This window comes from Formica exsecta, unplaced genomic scaffold (genome assembly GCF_003651465.1).
Source record: "Formica exsecta isolate Colony F162 unplaced genomic scaffold, ASM365146v1 scaffold44, whole genome shotgun sequence".
Taxonomy (NCBI): Eukaryota; Metazoa; Arthropoda; class Insecta; order Hymenoptera; family Formicidae; genus Formica; species Formica exsecta.
Genome location: NW_021851634.1, coordinates 121,101 through 143,011, shown reverse-complemented (window position 1 = coordinate 143,011; position 21,911 = coordinate 121,101). Strand labels below are relative to the sequence as shown.

Sequence of the window (21,911 nt, the reverse complement as noted above, 5' to 3'; positions counted from 1 at the left end):
ATCGGAGGAAACGTGAAGAGATCTGAATTAAATATATTTAAATAAATATATTTAAAAATAAATTTTCGAAAAAAAAATATTATATCATATTATAATATTTTTTATTTCTCCTTAAGCATAATCTTTCGTATTAATGGAATATTTTTGCAAATAATAGAGGAGAATTATCTTGCGATTTAGTAAACGAAATAATTGATAGCGAGAATGTTCGCGATTAAATTAACTATAATAGCGCATCAGTTTCCGCGAAGTTTCGCGCTTTTAACGGACGTACTGTTCAGGAAGAATGCGCCGCACGTTAGTTCCGACGCGGCTTGCTTGCTAATGCAATAACGCGCCAGTAACGTCAGTTAACAAGCTAACACTTCCTCCTGTCTGGCGTAAAGACATGCACATTCGCCGGCCACGAATATTTATGGGTGCTGGCTAATAAAAGCCCAATTAGCGGAATGGACTTTAAAGTACGAGATTCGACAAATCGACCATTATTATACGCGTTACCCGAAATAGAACAGGATGATTTGCATCGCGGAAACGTTCATCGAAGCGTAAAAAAAAAAACTGACGGACTTCAGACAAAGTGTCTGCAGCTATTTTGCAGACACACTGTCTGAATTTTCAAATACACTTTTTTGAACTTTCAGAGAAACAATTATGTTGATTAAGACAGATCGTCTGAAATTTCTTTCGGACATCCAGATCTGAAAATTCAGACAAAAATGTGTTTGAATTTTTAGAAAATTTCTTACAACGTATGTACACCGTAAAATCCAAAGTTTGTGCAATTTTTCTCTCGCGTGAGGAAATACACGTATATTTAACAAAAGAAAGTAAGTAAGAGAGATGAGCCAGCGAGATATCTCTAAAAGAGATCTGTTAATTTTGCATTGAAATAAATATAAATGTACAATGTAAAAACATCAAATGTCCTATATATATACGTTGTATGAATAATCCTCAAACTCGTTTTATGGAATTTCGCCGCAACGTGAAATTACATTTACGACGGGGAATGCAATAAATGAAACTTCAAAATTCAATTTGCGAGAATTACGCAATGAAATGATTATTTCCGCAAACTTTAATTTGCAAATTTCGAGTAAAACGCGTATATGTATATCGGTAGTTGAAATTTCTCATTTCACGAAAAATATCGCGACAAACAATTGCGAATTTTTGCCAAGAAATCGATTTAAACATACACAGGATAGCGTAAATAATATACAAGAATTTCCGTTCCGCATTTTTTTTGTCATCCTTTGAAACGCTAACGATAATAATTACAAAGTGTTAGAAAGAGAGCGAGTGTGAGCGAAGGAAAAATATAACCGGAAAAAAATCGATCGCATTCCAAATTGTGTCAACACAATCCAGTCGTGTAATCTACCTGATAACGCCAGGACCAGATCGAATATGTATATCCAACGTATGGTTTTTCTGCAGACACTCATGATCTTCTCGGACACGGTACGGGTCGCTGTTACACCGCTGATGTTCTCCGCGACCTCCTCCGTTAGCGTTATCGTGCTGCACCTCGTCAACTGTTCCGTGGATCTCTGAAAAGGCAGATTTGCCAAAAAATCAGACTTGTAATAGAAAGATGTGTGTGAGATGCGAAGTGCGATCGCGTATAATGGTAGTTAGCACAATCACTCGAAAAGTCATCGAAGAGTCATTACAATTTCCGTTACTTTTGACGCCTATTGCATATAAAACATATTATTGTATATAAAACACATACACATATGTAAATATTATACATTTGTCAAACATTTTGTTTATATATTAAAGTATAATAACAAACTAATATAATTTCAATATTAATATACATATATTGCTATTGATATAAAGTTTATAATAATTTTGAATATTAATATCTTCATCGAAAAAAAACTTATTTCAAAAACGTTGCAAAAAATGTTATTTTCTTAAGATCTCTAAATTCTGTAAATAAAAAAGAGAAATATAAATAAAAGAAAAAAAATTTTTTTTTTGACGAATTTGTCAGTATAGCAAAGATCGTGTTTTTTGCATCTTTAACTTTATGCAATTTCAAAATCCTGTTATTTTACGAGTTAAATTTGTTTTTGCAAACATGCAAAAGTTTATAAGAATTTTATAATCTGATTTAAAATGAAAGTTGTGAAATTTTATTTTATTAATTGTCTCTATTGATTTTTGAGATTGTTTCTATTAATCTTCGGAAGAATTTAATGCTTTTTATGTATGTTTGTTTGCGTGAACAGGATGTCTACTCAAATCTTGTAAACAATTCTCTGAGAATTCCCTGATCGTCCACGTATTCTTATTCAAAATTCCAGGTAAAGAGAATATTTTGAAGATTTTTTGGTGCAACTTTTTAAAGATAAGTTTTTCTTTTATTACATTTTTTTAATCAAAAAATTTTTAATGCTCTTTACTCACACAATGGAAAAACACAGAGCCATCTAAGTTTCAAGTGCTAGATTTGCAAATGCATTGAAAAAACTGAATAGTTTTCGTAAGATAAACATTTTTCACTTGCATTTTCATTTTTTTGTCACTGAAAATTAAAATGAAAAATATGTATTTCATCTTCAATATTTTGCTAAGACATTAAATATATAAACAGAGATCTAAATATATATATTGTGAATTATGTATTTATAATATATAAATACATAATTCACAATTTGGCTTATTGTCAGATTGCCGACTGCTTACAATATAAAAGCAAAATAAAATAAAATAAAATAATTAATAAAATTAATAAATTAATTTCTACAAAATTCCAGCAGAATTCCCTGAATTTTCTAGATGCGGAAGAAATCCCTAAAAATATAAGATTTTTCATGTTTTTCCAACAAGTAGACATCTTGGTGGAAATCATGCCGCGTAAAATTTGAAAAGTAATTGTCGAATTTCATTAATGTAACGAAGTTACTTTGCCCGCCACAATTAACAGTCCTGTTAATATATAGTTACGTTTATCCAACGATTTCGTCATCAAAGTCCAAGAAGACAGAGCGAATTCTCTGACCCACCATCGTCAATTAACAAAGCAATATATGATACGTGAGTTTTCTCGAGCGATATCGGTTTTCCACCGCAAGCCACGAGAGCTGCAAGCAGTCATTTTTCGAGCGTGTTTCTCGTAAAATGATCTTGGCACGCAGATCATTCGTATCGAGAACACGGAGACTTCATCAAATTACGCTTCGTCGGTAAACATTAAGCGGCTTGTTTCGCTATCGCCGAATGCGTTATCACGTAACCTTTTTTATCATAATTCGCGTATTGAATAACGCACCTTTACAACGAAGGCAGGCTGTTTTCGGTCGCTAATAATAGCGGTTAATAGTTGATTGCAGATGTCGGGATTTCTATCACGCTAATACGCTCAAATGCCGCTTGAATCTCCAACAGGAACCGACCTCTTAACGGTATCTGGGCCGCCCTTGGCATACTTGTCCCTCTCCTCCCCTCTTCATAACATTAAGCTTTATTATACGTAAATGATATCGGGAAACGATGGTTTTGCCGTGTTATATGGATTTTAACACGAATACCTATTCTCTCGCGTAATTATCTATGAAAAATTCTCGGAATTTTTTCGAAAATGTAAATTAAAAAATCTAAACGCAAAGCGTTTTAGCAACTTTTTTGAAAAAATTACATTACAGAGTTTGAGAAAAAAAAAATACTAATTCTCAAAATGAGAGAGACGCAAGATTTTTGTATCATTTTTTTGAAACTTTTCGTATCACTTTTACAATCACGTATTAAGTTGAAACGCCGATAAGAAGCTATCTTCGTTGAAGTATCTGGCGCAAAGTTACGTACGTGTGGCTTTTAAATCGCGAGAAATACGGAGAACAAATAAGCTACTTTCTTTAATGGAACACGCGCGAGACACATGAGAGACAAAACGCATTCGTTATAAACACGCTTGTGGATCATTATCGTCCTCAAAGGTTGAGGTATTGTCCTTTGAATCCTTCTGCCATATTAGTGAGTCGCGAGAAATTATTTCAACCACCTGTTGGATCCGCAACTTCTTTTCACGGCCTATCCCAAACGTGGATGCAGCTCTATAAATCATACGAAACGTTTTTTTTCTACATCTTAACGACAAAACAACGTTCGATGAATGTGACATGTTCTTCCGGAAAAATAAAAAAGAAACGGGAAAAAATGATACACGGCGTTAATTTGGGTTGGGACAAAAAATTGTACAATTTCACTTAAATAATTTTTATAGCAATAAATATCTTAATATTCTTTTATCCCATAATATATGTAAAAGGGAATATATTTTTCATGTAATTTATACCGTGTAAAATTTTTTCCATATATCTTTTTAAAATTTCAAATCTGAAAATTGATATAAAAGTCAGATCTTGTATTGCATTTATAAACTTTTCGTTTTGAACGTTAAAAATATACGCGCTTCTAACAAATCTCCCTGGAAAATTTTGCTAAGAAATATAGATTCACTTAATTGTCATTTCAATCTTATCCAATTTTGCTGAAATACATATTGTGTTTAATGACACTCGCATTGATTATCATTGAAAATGAGATACGCTGGCAACTTTAATATAAAAATACTTTCTCTTCTATATATATATATATATATATATTCTACAAAAATTTATATCCTGTAATATATGTAGATTGTGTAAACTTTACTCTGTAAAAATTCAGAATATAATCTTTCGTCCATAACAAATAGAGGCAACGATAATCAAGCGCGCCCCTGGCGGAAAATCCGGCGATTAATCGGACAGCGTAGATTGCGGTGCATCGATTAATGACACTTGCGTTCTAAAACGCGATAATATATCCGCGTTTCGCGGAGGGGACGCGCGTCCAACTCGGTCATCCACTATGAAATAATTTAGGGAGAGAAAAGCGGCCGCGAGGGCTTCGTCGGGAATAACATCGAGGGGGGTTTGTACGAACGAGGAATTAATTATCTTGTGTATAAGCACTTTCGTACTCTCTTTCTCTCTCTCTCTCTCTTGCGACTTCTCTCTTTTGCGCCTCATTTTCCAATCATTTGCGTCAATTCAAGAGACTCGCGCGTATCATTACCGTTTTTCATGATAACCGTTTATCATGGCATGAAATTTTATTATGTTTGCACATTTGCACGCATTATTTGCTTTCATATACTGCCAATTGTCAAATGTATACACGAAACGATAAGATACAATCTGTGCAATTAAAAAAAGAGGTAAAAGCAAATGTATTTCCGAACTTGACCTTCTCTGAATAGATGATTTTTCTTTCTTTTCGACTGATCTTTAGGAATGTTTGCGAAATAATTATCGATAGAAACTTATGAAATAATCGCGCGTAAAAGATTCTGTCTATCGTCAAGAAGCTGATTATTAAAAATAGATGTCAAAATAGATGAGCCAACATAGACGAATCTTCTTCTAGTACACTGTGAAAAAAACCGGCTAAATATTCAGACGAAGTCAGCTTTTTTGCAAACACATTTCAATTTTCAGACATATTCTTCTGAATTTTCAGAAAAACGATTCTGATGATTAAGAAAGATCGTCTGAAATTTCTCTCAGATATCCAGATCTGAAAAATCAGACAAAAATATGTCTGCATTTCTAGAAAACTTTTTACAGTGTATGACAAACACTCTAAAAAAAACTTCAGACAAATGTTTGCAGCTTTTTTGCGGATATACTGTCTGAATTTTCAGACAAAATGCTGTCTGATCTTTCAGACACACTCTTCTGAACTTTCAGAGAAACGACTCTGATGATTAAGAAAGATTGTCTGAAATTTTTCTCATACACCCAGATCTGAAAAAAGCTCAAATTTAAGTTCGCAGCTTAGACTCGAATATTACAAACAGAATGATTCTGCATTTAACTGGGTATAAATTATTTATAAGAATTATTCCCTCTTGTATAACGATGACGGCAAAGAATTCAAACGTAGTTAAATCGTCTTGGACACGATATTACTATATAATAGCGCAATCAATTTCGAGCAAATCTCAGCGTAAGACAGTTCTCACAATTTGATTGAAGAGAATATAAATTGGCAAAGTTATAAGCAGCTTTTTAATGCACCGAAAAAAATGTTTTCTCATCTTAAGAATATTTCACTTACATTTTTAATATCTTCTTTTAAAATAGACGCCAAAAGGATCCTCTTAATTTAACAATGAGATAAAAATCCTCTAAAGAGTATCAGATATTCTTAACATATAAGAATATATACTAAATGGGATATTTTCTTACTACTATATTATTAAATATTTAGGATCATAACAAAAAACAGTTTTACAAATGGACATTTGCTATTTATATACATATCGGCACGCATTGCACGGACAATGCGCTTGCGGAAATGATAAGTTAGGTTGAATTTCGTCGCTAAAGTTATCGCAAATTAAAAACATATTCTTAATTTAAGAAGATATTTCAAAAAACATCACGTAAAGAAGAAAATATTCTTATTCATTAAGAATATCTATTAAGAGGACTTATAAAGTATACATTTCAAGAATACAATTTTTTTTATATGCGCCGAATGACATGTGCATGTTGATAGATTATATAATGTCCCCGAGATAAACTTTGTTCGCGACAAACAATAACATACAAAAGCAATGTGATGGAAAATGTTAGAAAGTAAGCGCCTTTTTAAGCTACAATCCAAGATACGATAGATACGATGAGCTCTTACTATCTATCGACAAATAAAGTTACCCATCATATTACAGTCAACATTATCGATTTCATTTTTTTTTTATATTCTCGGATAATGCACATTCTAACGGTCGCTGACAAAAAAAAATAATATCCATGTGATAGACTAAACAGAACTATTCGTATATATATATATATGTATATAAATAAAATATATAGTTATATTATTATCATATTATTAACAATATAAATAAAACGTTAATTATATAATATATAATTAATAATACGATATTAATAATACATTAATTATACGTATATAATTGATAATATACAACAATATATTTTATACAGTTAGTACTATTTTTAAACTGTAATTTTTGATATATGCAACTTTTTACTTTATCAACAATATGTGTATAATTGTTTTTTATTTGCCGCTAAAATTAATTAAAAGATAAAACACTCTCTTGTACGATTAAATGTTCATTAAGATACCGATAACAAAAGTATCGCTCATTGCACGGTGCAGTAACGCAAAATAAATAAAAGAAAATATAAATCAAGCCAGACAGATATGATTTTAATTATAGTTGACAGATAAAATTGAAAAATTCTCGCTATTTACATATGTGCTGTATTGTATTAATTAGCTATGCATGTAATTGAATTATATATATAATTTAAAGAACACTGAAAATATATTATAAAAAACTGAGAACAAGCGTGACAAAAGAGTTTGTAACTCTTAATGTTTCGATCCTTCTCGAACGCGGTTGTTTACTAAATAGAATACGATAACAGCAATAGTAAATCAGAAAAAATGTTGGAAAACATGATTTTTCCTCGAAAAGAAATTCTGAGATTTACATCCTACAAAATCCATCGTCAAGTTAAAAGTGTATATTTACAATCGCGAAGCGTATTGAGCACAGACACGCCGTGTGCGTTGACGACTCTCGATGTTGCATATATCGCAATAAGAAATACCTGATGCGGATACCACGAAATAAGCTCACAATCAGCTTTTGCAGTCCCGAACCTTTGGCTATCACGAGCGACGACGATGCATTGATCGAATTGGCTCACTCGCCGGGAGATTTATAATCGCCGCTTCTTTCACGTGACTATTAGACAAAAAACGCGGAATTTGCGAGCGCGTGTAACAAGGGAGCCGACCGGAATCAGTATAAGACTCATCGCTGAGAGGAGTCAATAAGCAATCTCGAGGCGAACCCCATCCACGCGAAATGTCTCGATCGTTCGGGTATTGTATTGCTATCGCGGATCTCTCTCTCTCGGCGAAGGAAATCTTCAATCCTAGAAGGTCCAACGACACCGACTGCCGGCCTGCAACTGCTCGACCGCGAGCCGACGAGAGTCGTACCTCACATCTCCAATCAACTACTTCCTCGCAAGCTCAAATTAAATGTTCTCTCTACCCACCCTGCTTCCCCACTACCATCATTATCAACACCATCACCACCAACGTCGTCGCGGAACGGACTCGCCGCGTTCCCTCTCTCTCCCTCTCTCTCTGTATCACGGTTTAGTTGTACCGTGTACTGTAAGACCCTCTCTATTAGGCCCTCCGCACCCTCTGGTCCACACCCCCTCTCGCCTCCCCCCGTCGAATCTTTGGACCCCAGGGTAAACGAGGTCGATTCGGTCGGTTACGAAAATGTGTCGCGCGTCGCGCAGATGCACTCTCTGTCCTTTCGACCTTTTCGGGGGTCTTCTTTTATGTCGTGAACAAAAAAAGGAATGGATTCTTCTCTTATTTGTTTGATAGAGAGATTTATATAATCTATCGAGTTCGACGTAACATTAATTTGTTAATTCGTGTCAAACTTTGTGGCAAAGATTTAATATTTAATAATTTAAAGTAAAATTGAGGTTATGTATAATTACACAGTGAAAATATTATAGTAAAAAGTACAGTATAATTTTTGTAATTGTGGAACACTCTAACATGTAAGAGAAATTAGGCGATATTTTTATTCAATAATATTTTATATATAGGTATATATATGTATATATATATATCTTATTCATATTATATTTTACAAGGAAGTATTGTAATTATTCAATTATTTGGATGCACAAATAAATGCATAATCGTTAACAAACAATGGAACAAATGCATAATTTACAATTTTTACAATAATAAACATTCTAATATAGTTATATTCCAGCTTTATAATAAAGTGTGTAAAGGAAATGTATTTGTCATGTAATTTATACTGTAAAATTTTCTCCGTGTACCATATGTAATCACTTTGGATCTATCCTATTTACAAAAAACTGGGTGTCTACTCAAATCTTGTAAAAAAAAATTCCCTAGAAATTCTCTGATTTTTCAGATATTTTTGTTCAAAATTTCAGGTAAAAAGAATATTTATTTTAAAGATTTTTTGGTGCAGTTTTCTAAAATAAATCTTTATTGTGCACATTTTCTAATGCTTTTCTCTTATACAAAACACAAAGCTACTTAAGTTCCAGGTGCTAGATTTACAAATGTACTGAAAAAAAAACTAAATAGCTTTCGTTAAGATAAATATTTTTAACTTGCATAACATTTTCATTTTTTATCGTTAAAAATTAAATTAAAGAATATGTACTACATATTCGATATTTTGTTAAGACATTGAATATATAAAACAAAAATAGATACATATTTGTAATATATTTTAAACGCATAATTCACAACTTGACTTATCGGCGAATTGCAGATTGCTTATAATATAAGAGCAAAATTATTAAAAAGAGAATTTTTTTGAAAACTCCCCGAGTCCCAATAAAATTCCATAATAATTTCCTGGTTTCTCCAGGTACAAAAAAATTCCCTGAAGAATCCAAGTTTTCCATTATTTTCCAGGGAGTAGACACCCTGAAAAAAATATACTTGAATGTTTCTGACTTTTATCGCACTTCGAGATCTTTTTTTTATGTTGCAGATGAAATTATAATTTATCAGCGGATTTATAATCAAGATAAAATCATTAGTTTGCTTTTTAAACAGATATTTGTTTTAAAGAGATTTAATATTTATTATAATTAAGAAAAATTTAATAAATAGATCAAATTAAAAAATCAGGCAAATGTCATAGCACAGATAATACACTTGTAAAGAATATTTTGACATGCTTTTATTAATACAAACATATATTTTTAATCTTACGGATAAAAGTATGTATTTTTAAGATAAAATATAAAAACAAATATGTGAGTAAAATGGACGGCGTTTAAAACGAGTATTTCTTGAAATATCGAAAGTCACTTTAAAGAAAGAAAAAAAATGGCTTTCAAGAAAGTCATTTTTTTATCTGTTTAAGTTAATTATTTAGTTTTGTGTTTAGCATTATACATAGACTAACCTTATACATAGGCTACCTTTTTCGTAATAAGTATCATCATCGTAATGTGCATACTATTACATAAGTATACAATTGTGCACATAATGGTTAACGATTGAACCCGTTTATTATCTATCTAAATGAACTATCCAATTTAATTTGTTCTCTTACACACAAATCAAATAATTCCTTTTAGTAATTTTTTTCGTAACGAAATAAGCTGTAGCAATGCAATCAAATGCCAACGCGAAATTAAAAAGAATGAACGTTAATAAAATCCATAGCATCTAATTTACTGTTCCCTGCAATCAACAGAACGATACCATAGAGATCTAGTCTATCACATATTTATCTATGAATTTCTTATCTTTTATTGTAAACATCTAGCATATTTAACATATATATCTAATCAGGATTGAAAACCATGTAATAACAACTATATAAAGACAAGCGAAATTTGAAACAAATAATAGTTGTCTTATATAAAAGTATTACGGTAAGATTATCGAAAACTAAATATTTTATGAAATATTTTAATTTTTATTTCAAGCAACCATTCAAGGTCAAATTAATGACACGACCTTATGTCCCCCTCGAAACCATACAACTTTTGTCTGAAACATTTTTTTCTAAAATGCATTGTTTACGAGATATTTGACCGTTTCCAGACTTTTCTAATACCCTGTATAAAATATTTATTTACATTATATCATATATTGTTGTATTCGTTTCAACCAGCGCTGCAACTTTTATCATATCGAAATATCATCATTATCATAAAAAAATTATGCATATCTCTCTGTTCGTTAACACAGATAGCTATTGGAAGTAACCACTATGCTCACAATAGAGTTCACTTTGAACCATTTAATTTGATATATATTTGTTATGATCTATCTTTTTTAGTTTAAAAGATAAAAGGGGATGGCCACTTTTGGTGGGACACCTTGTATATATATAAACTTATTCGAACAAATTATGATTATCCAATCTTCGAAATCATGATCTTTTAAAATCATCAAACTATTTTCTACTTTGTTTTTCGATTCTCTTTATCGAAAACTAAGAAATATCAATTCTACATAAAATATATACGATTCATGAGATACATCTTTAAAAAGCGCATATTTCTCTTTCTGTTTCTTATTCGGCATCAGTTTTATTATTGTCTTTAAATATGTCAATAATAGAAATATAATTCTTATAAGAGTATTTGAATTTAATTGCTTTTTATTAGGACTCTTATGAAACGTTTATCCATTTATATTGACTTCCAGGAAAACGTTTACTTGTAGAAAGGAAAACATGTTTACTTGTATATTTAGTACATCTATTTATTGGAAACGTCTATTTTCAAATATCTGTTGTAATGTTACTATATATACATATTTTTCCCGTTTTTATTACACTCGAACGTTTTTTTACACCCAAAAAGAAATGTTCGAAATAAGAGGAAAAATTCCTTTATAGATGTATTCTTACAATTTCTAACTAACAACAACATAATTATATTTGTGATAAATATTTTTATGATAAAGTACGTTCAAAAGTAAAATATTTAATAAAGAGATAAATGTTTATAAAAAAAAACGTTGAAATATTCGGAAAGATGTTTTTAATAGACGTATGTGCTAAATATACGTGTAAAAATATTTTCGTTTAAATGTACAATACTAAAAGCCATAGACTTAAAAACACATTCGGAAAAACGTTTCTAATAAGCGGATATGCTAATTATATACGTGTAAACGTGTGTTTTTGTTTAAACGTATTATATAGTCTAAACTAAAGAAGAGAGTGTCTAAACTAAAGAAAAAAATTAGAGATTTGCTCGATTTTGCTTCACTTTCTATTTACATACTTTATTTATTACTTAAATAAGTAATAAAGAAGTTCTCATTTTTTTGTTTCAATTTATTCATTTATTTATTCACACTTTATTTACACTTTATTTACACTTATTTATTCATGTTGTCACTTCCGTAATGACAACAGAAATGTAAACATAAATTAAAGTAAACAAGATACAATAATAATCCCGTGTTGTGTCGCGTATTTATTTACAATCCTCTAATTTTACTTCAGGAGGATTTTAATTCACTCTCTTTAATTCTTAATTCCATGCTCTACAGTTTTTATCTCATGGTACTTTTTGATAAACCTAATAATTTTATTTGTTGTTTTACGTTTTTTGTTAAATATTTTTTTGTTTCCTATTCTTGCAATTTTCTCCAAAACGAAGCAAAAACGAGCAAATCTCTAAAGGACTTTTTTTCTTAGTTTATCGATCCCCCACACGCTTCCGAAATTTTGACATTTGATTTCGGAACACTCTGTATAATAGCGAGTCCAACTTTTTAGAGATTTAAGATATTTTTTAAATGTCATTTAGATTTTTTTGAAGCTTTTTGTTATTCAATTTCCATCTTCGATGCATTTTTCAACTCGTACATTTTCGAACAGAAACTCCTTCGCGCAATCGTAATTGCGCGAAACGACGCAAACGGGACATTAACGGGGGAAATTCCAAACCGCCTTTGCGTCTGTTGCATATTCATGAGGTACAAACGTAAATGTGCACGTTTCGTCTTTAACCGCATTTTTTCACATCCAAGGAGAAAAAAATTCGAAAGATGTCGGATCGTTTTTCGTGCGATCTCTCTCGTTCTTTTGCTACGCGATCGCACGAAAAATTCATTCATGAAATTTATAACGAAAATAGAATTTAGACCAACCTGCATTTTTCTAAAAGATGCGATTTCTCCGGAATACTTCGTGTCGGGGAACACTTCGTTGGGTATTCCGTTTCGCGCGGTTGTTCCAAAGAAAGATGAGTCTAGACGATTTTTTCTTCTTTTTTTCCAAAAATTGACGAAGTTACACTATATGATCCATCAATCGTGACAACAACTGACGTCTGACGCACACCTAACGCGCGTCCAGAAGCGTCACCGCCGCAGTGATTCAACCATTGGCACGCGGCCTCGTTAGAGGGGGATATTTTTCGCGAAGAGAAAGTGCGCGAACAACACGCTCTCTTTTCCTTTTCTCATAAACTCCGTGCGATCAACACGATCGGTATGACAGATCTCTCCTTTCTTATCTTTTTTACGGTATCTGCTCTCCTCGGATGCTCAAAAAGAATTCAATCTTCTTTCTTCTTTCATCTTCTTCTTTCCTCCTTTTCCGTCTTATTGAATAATCCTTTTCCTCCTAGTTTTAATCGAAACGTAGAGTTGTATTAGCTTCTCTTATATATTTCTTTGGACACTCATGCGCTTTAAATGCTTATAAGCATCGCTTCCCAGGTAGCAAGAGGTCATTATATTATAACGTCATTTTAAAGTCATTTCTCATCATATGACGTTAGTCTGACTATCAAAAATCATTATGATGTCATTTCGATGTCGTTTTGATGTCATTCTGATGTTATTTTGATGTCATTTGATATATTATTGTGATTTTCTGTTCTGCTTGGGTATTATTGTCACAAAAATAACGTCATTTAATCGTCTTTTTAAGGTTATTTACTGATCAATTAACTATAATACTGCGCGCAATATTTCAATACTTTATAAAAAAATAGTTCATACTTCAGCCGCTAGTTCAGCAAAATAGCGGAGATATTCTAGGTGGACAAAGTTATAATTATTGCTTCACCCTGTATATATAAATATATTATATATAAAATTTAAATAATTGGATTTATAAAAAACACAAAATTTTATTTATATAGAAAATGAACTTATCTTATTTACATCTCATATGTAGATGTAAGAAAGGGATGATTTTCACTTATGTATTTGGGTACTCATTTATCTCTATTTTCGAACAATTAGTTCAAGATCTGAATAATCCCTTGTGTTCGGATTGTATCAAAAATTAAGGTTATTAGTTATTAACTATACTTTGTAGGCTTTATATATTTTAATGAAACAAAATTGGGTAAATATTGACAAAAGGGGACCCAGCCCCAAAGACCTTGACCTTGACATATGTTGTCAAAGACATGCTCCTGAGTAACTTTCAAAAAGTTTTAGCCGTCGCTCATTGTTTATTAAAAAGTTATTAACAAAATCAATTTAATGAATGGAAGGTAATTATCTGACACCGCGTATAAGAAGAAATGTTTAAGAATCAGAAATTACAGAAATAGGTTTGGGTTAGGTTATATCTTCCGGAAGTGGAGCCCTCCCATAGAGGGGACGAAACCCACTGAATCCACGCATACACTTTTCCACCCACACAACAATTATGGGGTGGACCTCGCTTTGTAAAGTATATGCGTGGACACAGTGGGTTCCGCCCCCCCCCCCCCCTACGGGGGGTCTCCACTTTCGGAACATATAACCTAACCCAAACCAAATTTTAGTTTTAAATCAGAAATAGGTTTAGGTTAGGTTATATCTTTTGGAAGTGGAGCCCCTCGTAAGGGCTTTCTCATCCACACAACAATTGTGGGGTGGACCTCGCTTCGCTTTGTAAACTATATGCGTGGATATAGTGGGTTCCGCCCCCCCCCCCTTTCGGGAGTGCTCCACTTCCGAAAGATATAACCTAACTCAAATCTATTTTTGATTTAATTTGTTTTATCTTTTTATTTTTAACTTTGTTTTGTTAACTTTATTATTCGTTAACAAAACGTTAATTTTAAACCCCTTGGACATGGGTTGAATTAGGTTAGTTTTTTTCGGGGAGGGGGTGCAGAGGAAGGGGCGGAGCCTTTCCCCTGCCTATGTGTTCGATTTATTACACATAAATAAATGATTCTGCTAAGATACGCTCTATTAAATGTACATAGTGTCAGAAAAATTACAGGAAAATTATTTTTATTTTTGTTTTTATGTATTTATTAATTTGTTTATTATTTATTTATTTATTTACGATTTTTTAATGTCGATCCTTTAATATTATGTAAAGTTACCCATTATTTATGTTTTTGCGCTGAAGAGGGTCTCAAAACAGACCGAAACGTTCGCGAATTTATCTTGAATTAATAAATTTTAATTGCGCCCTACATACTGCGCTGGCTCCTCATTGCCTTCTAATTACGGTTTTTTATTTGTTCTCAATAATTATTACAAAAATCGCAAAATGGTAAAGGACTTTTCTTTTCGGTTTTACCTGCTCTATCTGCACATGACGGGTAATGCAATTAATTCCCTGTATATTTACCTGCAATGGTATACTATGATATGTTTTTCTATTAACATAAGATACAGAGTTGATATGTGATGCTTTTATATTAATATGTCTACCGTCAATTGCTCCTATTATTTCGGGAAAAGCATTGATTGCAGCAAATCCTCTAATAACTATACTTCTGTTCTATCTCTTGGCCATCTCACGAAAATAGGAGCTAATTTAACAATTGCTTTTTGGTCACTCTTCTTACAACTTTCAATGCTGGCTTTTCTCCTACATCAATTTTTTTACAAATAGATCTATAAATAATATATACGAAAATATATTAAGCAAAAAAAATTCTATATATATGTATATATAAATAAATTAGTAACTAAAAAAATTAATGAAGATATATTACACACCGATATGAATCTGGAGTGGCCATTTTTTATATAGCGATTAAAAATTGTTTTTCAAATAAAATTCTTTTACGCCAACATGTTGATTAATAATAATGGTTTTATAATATTTAAAATATAATTAAATATCGATTATTTCATTCTAAAAAGCAAAGAAATAATTTATTATTTTAGATAGACAACAAGCACAAAAACAAAATCGATTTTACTTTACCTATTATCAAAAATACGTTTAAATTTTCAAATATTTACATAAGAAATAGTTATAATTTATAAATATTCACATAAAAAATATTATATTAACAAACCTGTGCGAAGGCAAAGAAATGATAGTTTATTTAAAATTAAAGAAGAAGAAGAATAAGCAAGAGAGAGAGGGGGAGAGTTAAAATTAAAGAAGAAAAAGTATAAGCAAAAGAGAGGCAGAGAGACAAAATGAAAAAAGGTGGAAAATAAATATAATATCAGGTAATCAAATATTGTTCAATATTATTAAATTGCTTTTTGGTCACTCTTCTTACAACTTTCAATGCTGGCTTTTCTCCTACATCAATTTTTTTACAAATAGATCTATAAATAATATATACGAAAATATATTAAGCAAAAAAAATTCTATATATATGTATATATAAATAAATTAGTAACTAAAAAAATTAATGAAGATATATTACACACCGATATGAATCTGGAGTGGCCATTTTTTATATAGCGATTAAAAATTGTTTTTCAAATAAAATTCTTTTACGCCAACATGTTGATTAATAATAATGGTTTTATAATATTTAAAATATAATTAAATATCGATTATTTCATTCTAAAAAGCAAAGAAATAATTTATTATTTTAGATAGACAACAAGCACAAAAACAAAATCGATTTTACTTTACCTATTATCAAAAATACGTTTAAATTTTCAAATATTTACATAAGAAATAGTTATAATTTATAAATATTCACATAAAAAATATTATATTAACAAACCTGTGAAATATGACTTAAACTGTTCTTCATTATAAGACCGTATAACTTTGTTCGCATATTATATATACAATCTTGTATAGCCGTAATCCATACGGCACAGAAAGATTGCAGACATATTGCAGAATAATTTCATTGCAACATTGCAATATTGCAAATTGGTTGCGAAATATTGCTGCACCATTACTGTAAGATTGCGGCAATGTTAAGATGTCCGCTTTTGTAATATAGCAAAGTAACATTGCAATAATCTTACAATATAACATACTTGTAATATAATGCAATGCATTACTGTGCAATTGTATTTATAATAATATAATATATATGGATGTTTTCCATCTTAACATTTATATGTTTTCTAAATTCCTTACATCTGTAGTTACAAATCTTACTATATACAATATATGTATATATACAGGGTGCCCCATTTTAAAAGTTCCACCCTCATAACTTTTCAGGATCAACGTTTAAAGAAAAATGTTTGAAATAAAAGTTGTATGGTATCGAGGGTAAAATCTTGTGGAAGTAAACATTTTTTTTTTAGGTGAAGGCGCTTAGGAGATTTGAAGGTCATCTTCTGCGAATGCATACGAATGCAATCATGATTTGCACGCGGCGAATAAACAACGAAATATCGTCTGTCTCGGAATAACTCCGGTAGTCACACGCAACGGAAGTGAAATAATCTATTTCACGCAAAATGTCGAATTTCTCTAATTACTCTGATAGCGTACACGTGTCGATAACTCTAAGCGGAATGCCATCGAACGCTTTGGGATATATTTATTGAAAGAAAATTTCTCATAAACTCTAAGTTGCATAAAACAAACTTACATCAAAGCAAAGTATAAAAACTTGGCGTACCCGGGTCGCATTAAACATATGTATGTACATATGTATATGTATGTACATACATGTGTGTGTGTTGTATGTATGTGTTTGTGTATGCGCGTAAAAACGTGTATTTAAATATAAAATCACATTTTTAATTGTATAATTTATTAGAAATTCTACTAAGGTTATTATGTAAGATATCTTGAAAGTATATACTAACAATATAGGTAACACTATCAGCAAAATAATAAAGTACAATAGGTCAATATAAAAGAAAGTAAGTCAGTATAGATACAAAATTAATCAAACACAATAACATAAATTAAATAAAGTTTTTATATTATATATTACAAAACTATGAAATATTGTTTAATATTAATAATTGAATTTGATGTGCATGTTTTCATATATCCAAAATTATTATTTATTTAATATTTCATGAGAAATGTTACTGCGCGCAATATTTCAATACTTTATAAAAAAATAGTTCATACTTCAGCCGCTAGTTCAGCAAAATAGCGGAGATATTCTAGGTGGACAAAGTTATAATTATTGCTTCACCCTGTATTAAATCAATCTAGATTACATTACTTAAATTAACTTAAATTAAGGCGAGTTAAATTAATATACTTTTCTTTAAACTAGGACTAGAACTAGTCAGTCGTAAGGTTCATTAAATAATCATATAGCATAAACTAAAGTACTATATATAAACATAAAAAATCAAATAAGAATGAACAAATCTAACTTAAAACTAACTTCTAGCGTTTTATATCACAGAAGAAAGTGAGGAGCTGAACTAAAAGGTACTGAAATTTAAACTAAATAAAAGCGTAGCACCATCTTAATCAACGTACTTACATAGTAGAATAACATATCATAAAGAATATATAGCTTTCTTAATTAAGACATAACTAAACAAAAACATTGAACATAATACATAGATAATGAACATAATAATACAGTAAAAAATTGGCAATTGTATCCTAGAGCTTATTACAGAAGCGTACGCTGAGATCAAAACTTAAAGTATAACTTAAGATTAAAGTTTACGGAAGAGTTGAAACACAAGATCAAAGATTAATATTTATACCTCTAATAAAGTCATCAAAGTACCAAATCACCTCAGTCTCAATCCAACCAAGAATCGATTCCATGGGGATCGGGAGGAAACCGAAGTTTTTAACAATTCCTTTAATTAGAGAAAAGCGTTGGACATCGAAATGTGGGCACTGCCAGAAAACATGATTCATTTCCTCTATGACACCAAATAAAGGACACAGGGGAATCCACTATATCGAATCTAAATAGACTGCCCCTAAGACTAAAGTGGCCACTCCTGAGTCTTGCAATTGATACTATCGTTTTCCTATTTAACATCCGTTTATAGAACCATGGTTTTCTTCGGCGATTTAAATCCCATTAAAAGGAACCTCACAAAGGTAAACATACATACATACATACATACATTTTTTAGGAATATGATTTTTTGACGTTTTCGAACATTTTGAACACATTGGCATTTAAAATTTTTTTATATTTTTTTATTTCTATTGAACTTATTTTGAAAATCAGGTTCCTGTTAATAAAAATTTTTTTGAGACGCTGCCATTTTTTATTTTTCATTTTTTTAAATTCTAGGTCACGCGATAGCCACATTCATACAGATTAAGAATCTTTTTGGTTTTTTTATTTCAGATGACTATAACGGCTGTAATCATGTTTGCCACAAACAACAATTTTTTTTTAGACATCCTGGTTGGACTACTATAACTCCGAAACAAATAAATATTTTTGTTTGAAAAAAATTCAGGATATATTTGAAATGTTATTTGATAAACGTGCAAAGTTTAGAATTAATATGTTTTATACTTTTCTTTAAAAAAATTCGCCAAGAATTGCCTTAGTTTCAAAGCGTAAATCTAGGAAAACCCCTTAAAAACCAAAAGAAATGGTTGAAAATAGCGCTTAAAAGCGTAATAAACCCTTAAAGCGTATGAGTCAGCAAGGTGAATGTACTCAGCATAATTACCATTTTTTCATCTTTTTATATGTATCGGTGTTATTAACTGTGTAAATAAATCTCGCATATACATAATCATAGTTTCTTCCTGTTTTTCTATTTTCGCTCTTTATCTTTTTTCTTTTTCGTTATCTCTCTCTCCCTCTCTCTTTCTCCCGCTCCCTCTCTCTCTCTCTCTCTCTCTCTCTCTCTCTCTCTCTTTCTCTTTCGGAATATGTCGATTGATGTCGATATTGTTACATTCGTCGCTCTCTCACTTTCTCACACTCGCGCACACGCAATAAAAGGACACTTCCGTAAAAATGAGAACAACTTTATACACAGAAATATTATGTACAACAGGAATACAACATTCATTTATATTCGTAACCGAGAGTGACACGTCTTTCCAAGCCGAAAGCCCCGAAACAACCACCACAACCCAACTTCGTTTAACAAATCCCACTCGTTGTTAGGGAGAACGCCTTGCAGCTAATGTCTCGCCAAGCATCCAGCGCGAACATAACACCGAGCGTCCAGCGCGAACGTAACACTGCCCTCTTTCTTCAAGATTGAAGATTCTGGGTACCAAAAATGGTCTCTTGCCCTACCTCGAGCTGCTGCCACGACTTACCAGGCCCCATTTTTCCCCGATCTCCACCTACGATTTTTAGCAGCGCCAAGTTTTTTTAATTAAAATTTTTTTATATTTTTTTATTTCTATTGAACTTATTTTGAAAATCAGGTTCCTGTTAATAAAAATTTTTTTGAGACGCTGCCATTTTTTATTTTTCATTTTTTTAAATTCTAGGTCACGCGATAGCCACATTCATACAGATTAAGAATCTTTTTGGTTTTTTTATTTCAGATGACTATAACGGCTGTAATCATGTTTGCCACAAACAACAATTTTTTTTTAGACATCCTGGTTGGACTACTATAACTCCGAAACAAATAAATATTTTTGTTTGAAAAAAATTCAGGATATATTTGAAATGTTATTTGATAAACGTGCAAAGTTTAGAATTAATATGTTTTATACTTTTCTTTAAAAAAATTCGCCAAGAATTGCCTTAGTTTCAAAGCGTAAATCTAGGAAAACCCCTTAAAAACCAAAAGAAATGGTTGAAAATAGCGCTTAAAAGCGTAATAAACCCTTAAAGCGTATGAGTCAGCAAGGTGAATGTACTCAGCATAATTACCATTTTTTCATCTTTTTATATGTATCGGTGTTATTAACTGTGTAAATAAATCTCGCATATACATAATCATAGTTTCTTCCTGTTTTTCTATTTTCGCTCTTTATCTTTTTTCTTTTTCGTTATCTCTCTCTCCCTCTCTCTCTCTCCCGCTCCCTCTCTCTCTCTCTCTCTCTCTCTCTCTCTCTCTCTCTCTTTCTCTTTCGGAATATGTCGATTGATGTCGATATTGTTACATTCGTCGCTCTCTCACTTTCTCACACTCGCGCACACGCAATAAAAGGACACTTCCGTAAAAATGAGAACAACTTTATACACAGAAATATTATGTACAACAGGAATTTAACTTAAGCGGCCAACTTAAACATTTCAATCAATAAAAAAAGGGAAAGGCTAATTGGAGCCCGGACGCAATACTTAGAGCGTAATAAATGTGTGATGTTTTTAAAAAACAATGTTAATGAACATAATATAAATTAATAAATTAATAATATAAATTAATTAAACCAAACGTTTTGGCCCACTTCGGGTCCTTATCAATAAAAATAATCAAAATTTTAACACATAAAGAGACATCGTAAGGCGGAGTAATACATACAAAACGCAACAGTAGACTTCTAATAGTATTACGATACGCTTACAATATTATCGAGTGGTTCGCAGATGACAATATGACTATGACTATAAGTTTCCGCATAGGTCAGACTCACCCCATTTTCCCCGATCTCCACCTACGATTTTGGGACTACATTGCGGATTTTCTTGAAGATAGAGAGCTGGCCAGGCTTCCTTCTTCTTCAACTTCCGCACGCCCTCATAGGATTTCCGCTCTTCTTCAACGTGAATTTCCTCAATGTTAGTGCTGCTTCAACGCAATCTTGCAAGTCTTCGGACAAGGGGGGGGGGGGAACTTTCTGAGGACCCAACCCACACAGCACCGAAAGATTGCAGAAACGTTGCATAAACCTTGCATTGAAACATTGTAATATTGCATAGAAGTTGCGAAATGTTTCTGCAATGTTACTGCAAGCCTGTGGCAATGTTGAAATGTCCGCCCTTAGAAATATTATAATGTAAGATTACAGTAATGTTACGGTGCAATGTATTTGTAATATTGAAATGCGTTGCTACAAATATGCAGAACGCTTCAAATTTAATAGATGAACTATGAGAATATATAAAGACATTCAAAAGAGATAAGAAAAAAAGATTGTAAATTTACGCAATTACAATGAGTTTTTTCTCGTCTCTGTTGGATGTCTTTATATATTCTCAAAGTTTATCTATTAAATTTGAAGCATTTTGCATATTAAAAAATTATTATTAAATTTTTGCTTT

The 21,911-nt window shown here is 31.5% G+C and overlaps 1 protein-coding gene across 1 annotated transcript in view; it reads right to left on the bottom strand.

Annotated features, from left to right (window-relative positions):
* The window catches only part of LOC115240508 (phospholipid phosphatase 1-like), a 42,693-nt gene extending 29,681 nt beyond the window's left edge, over nucleotides 1–13,012 (bottom strand). Inside the window, exon 1 of the mRNA XM_029815702.1 lies at nucleotides 12,751–13,012. Coding sequence (XP_029671562.1) covers nucleotides 12,751–12,756 — 6 coding nt within the window. The 5' untranslated portion in view covers nucleotides 12,757–13,012. The remainder of the gene's footprint in view (nucleotides 1–12,750) is intronic.
* Nucleotides 13,013–21,911: the final 8,899 nt, after the last annotated feature.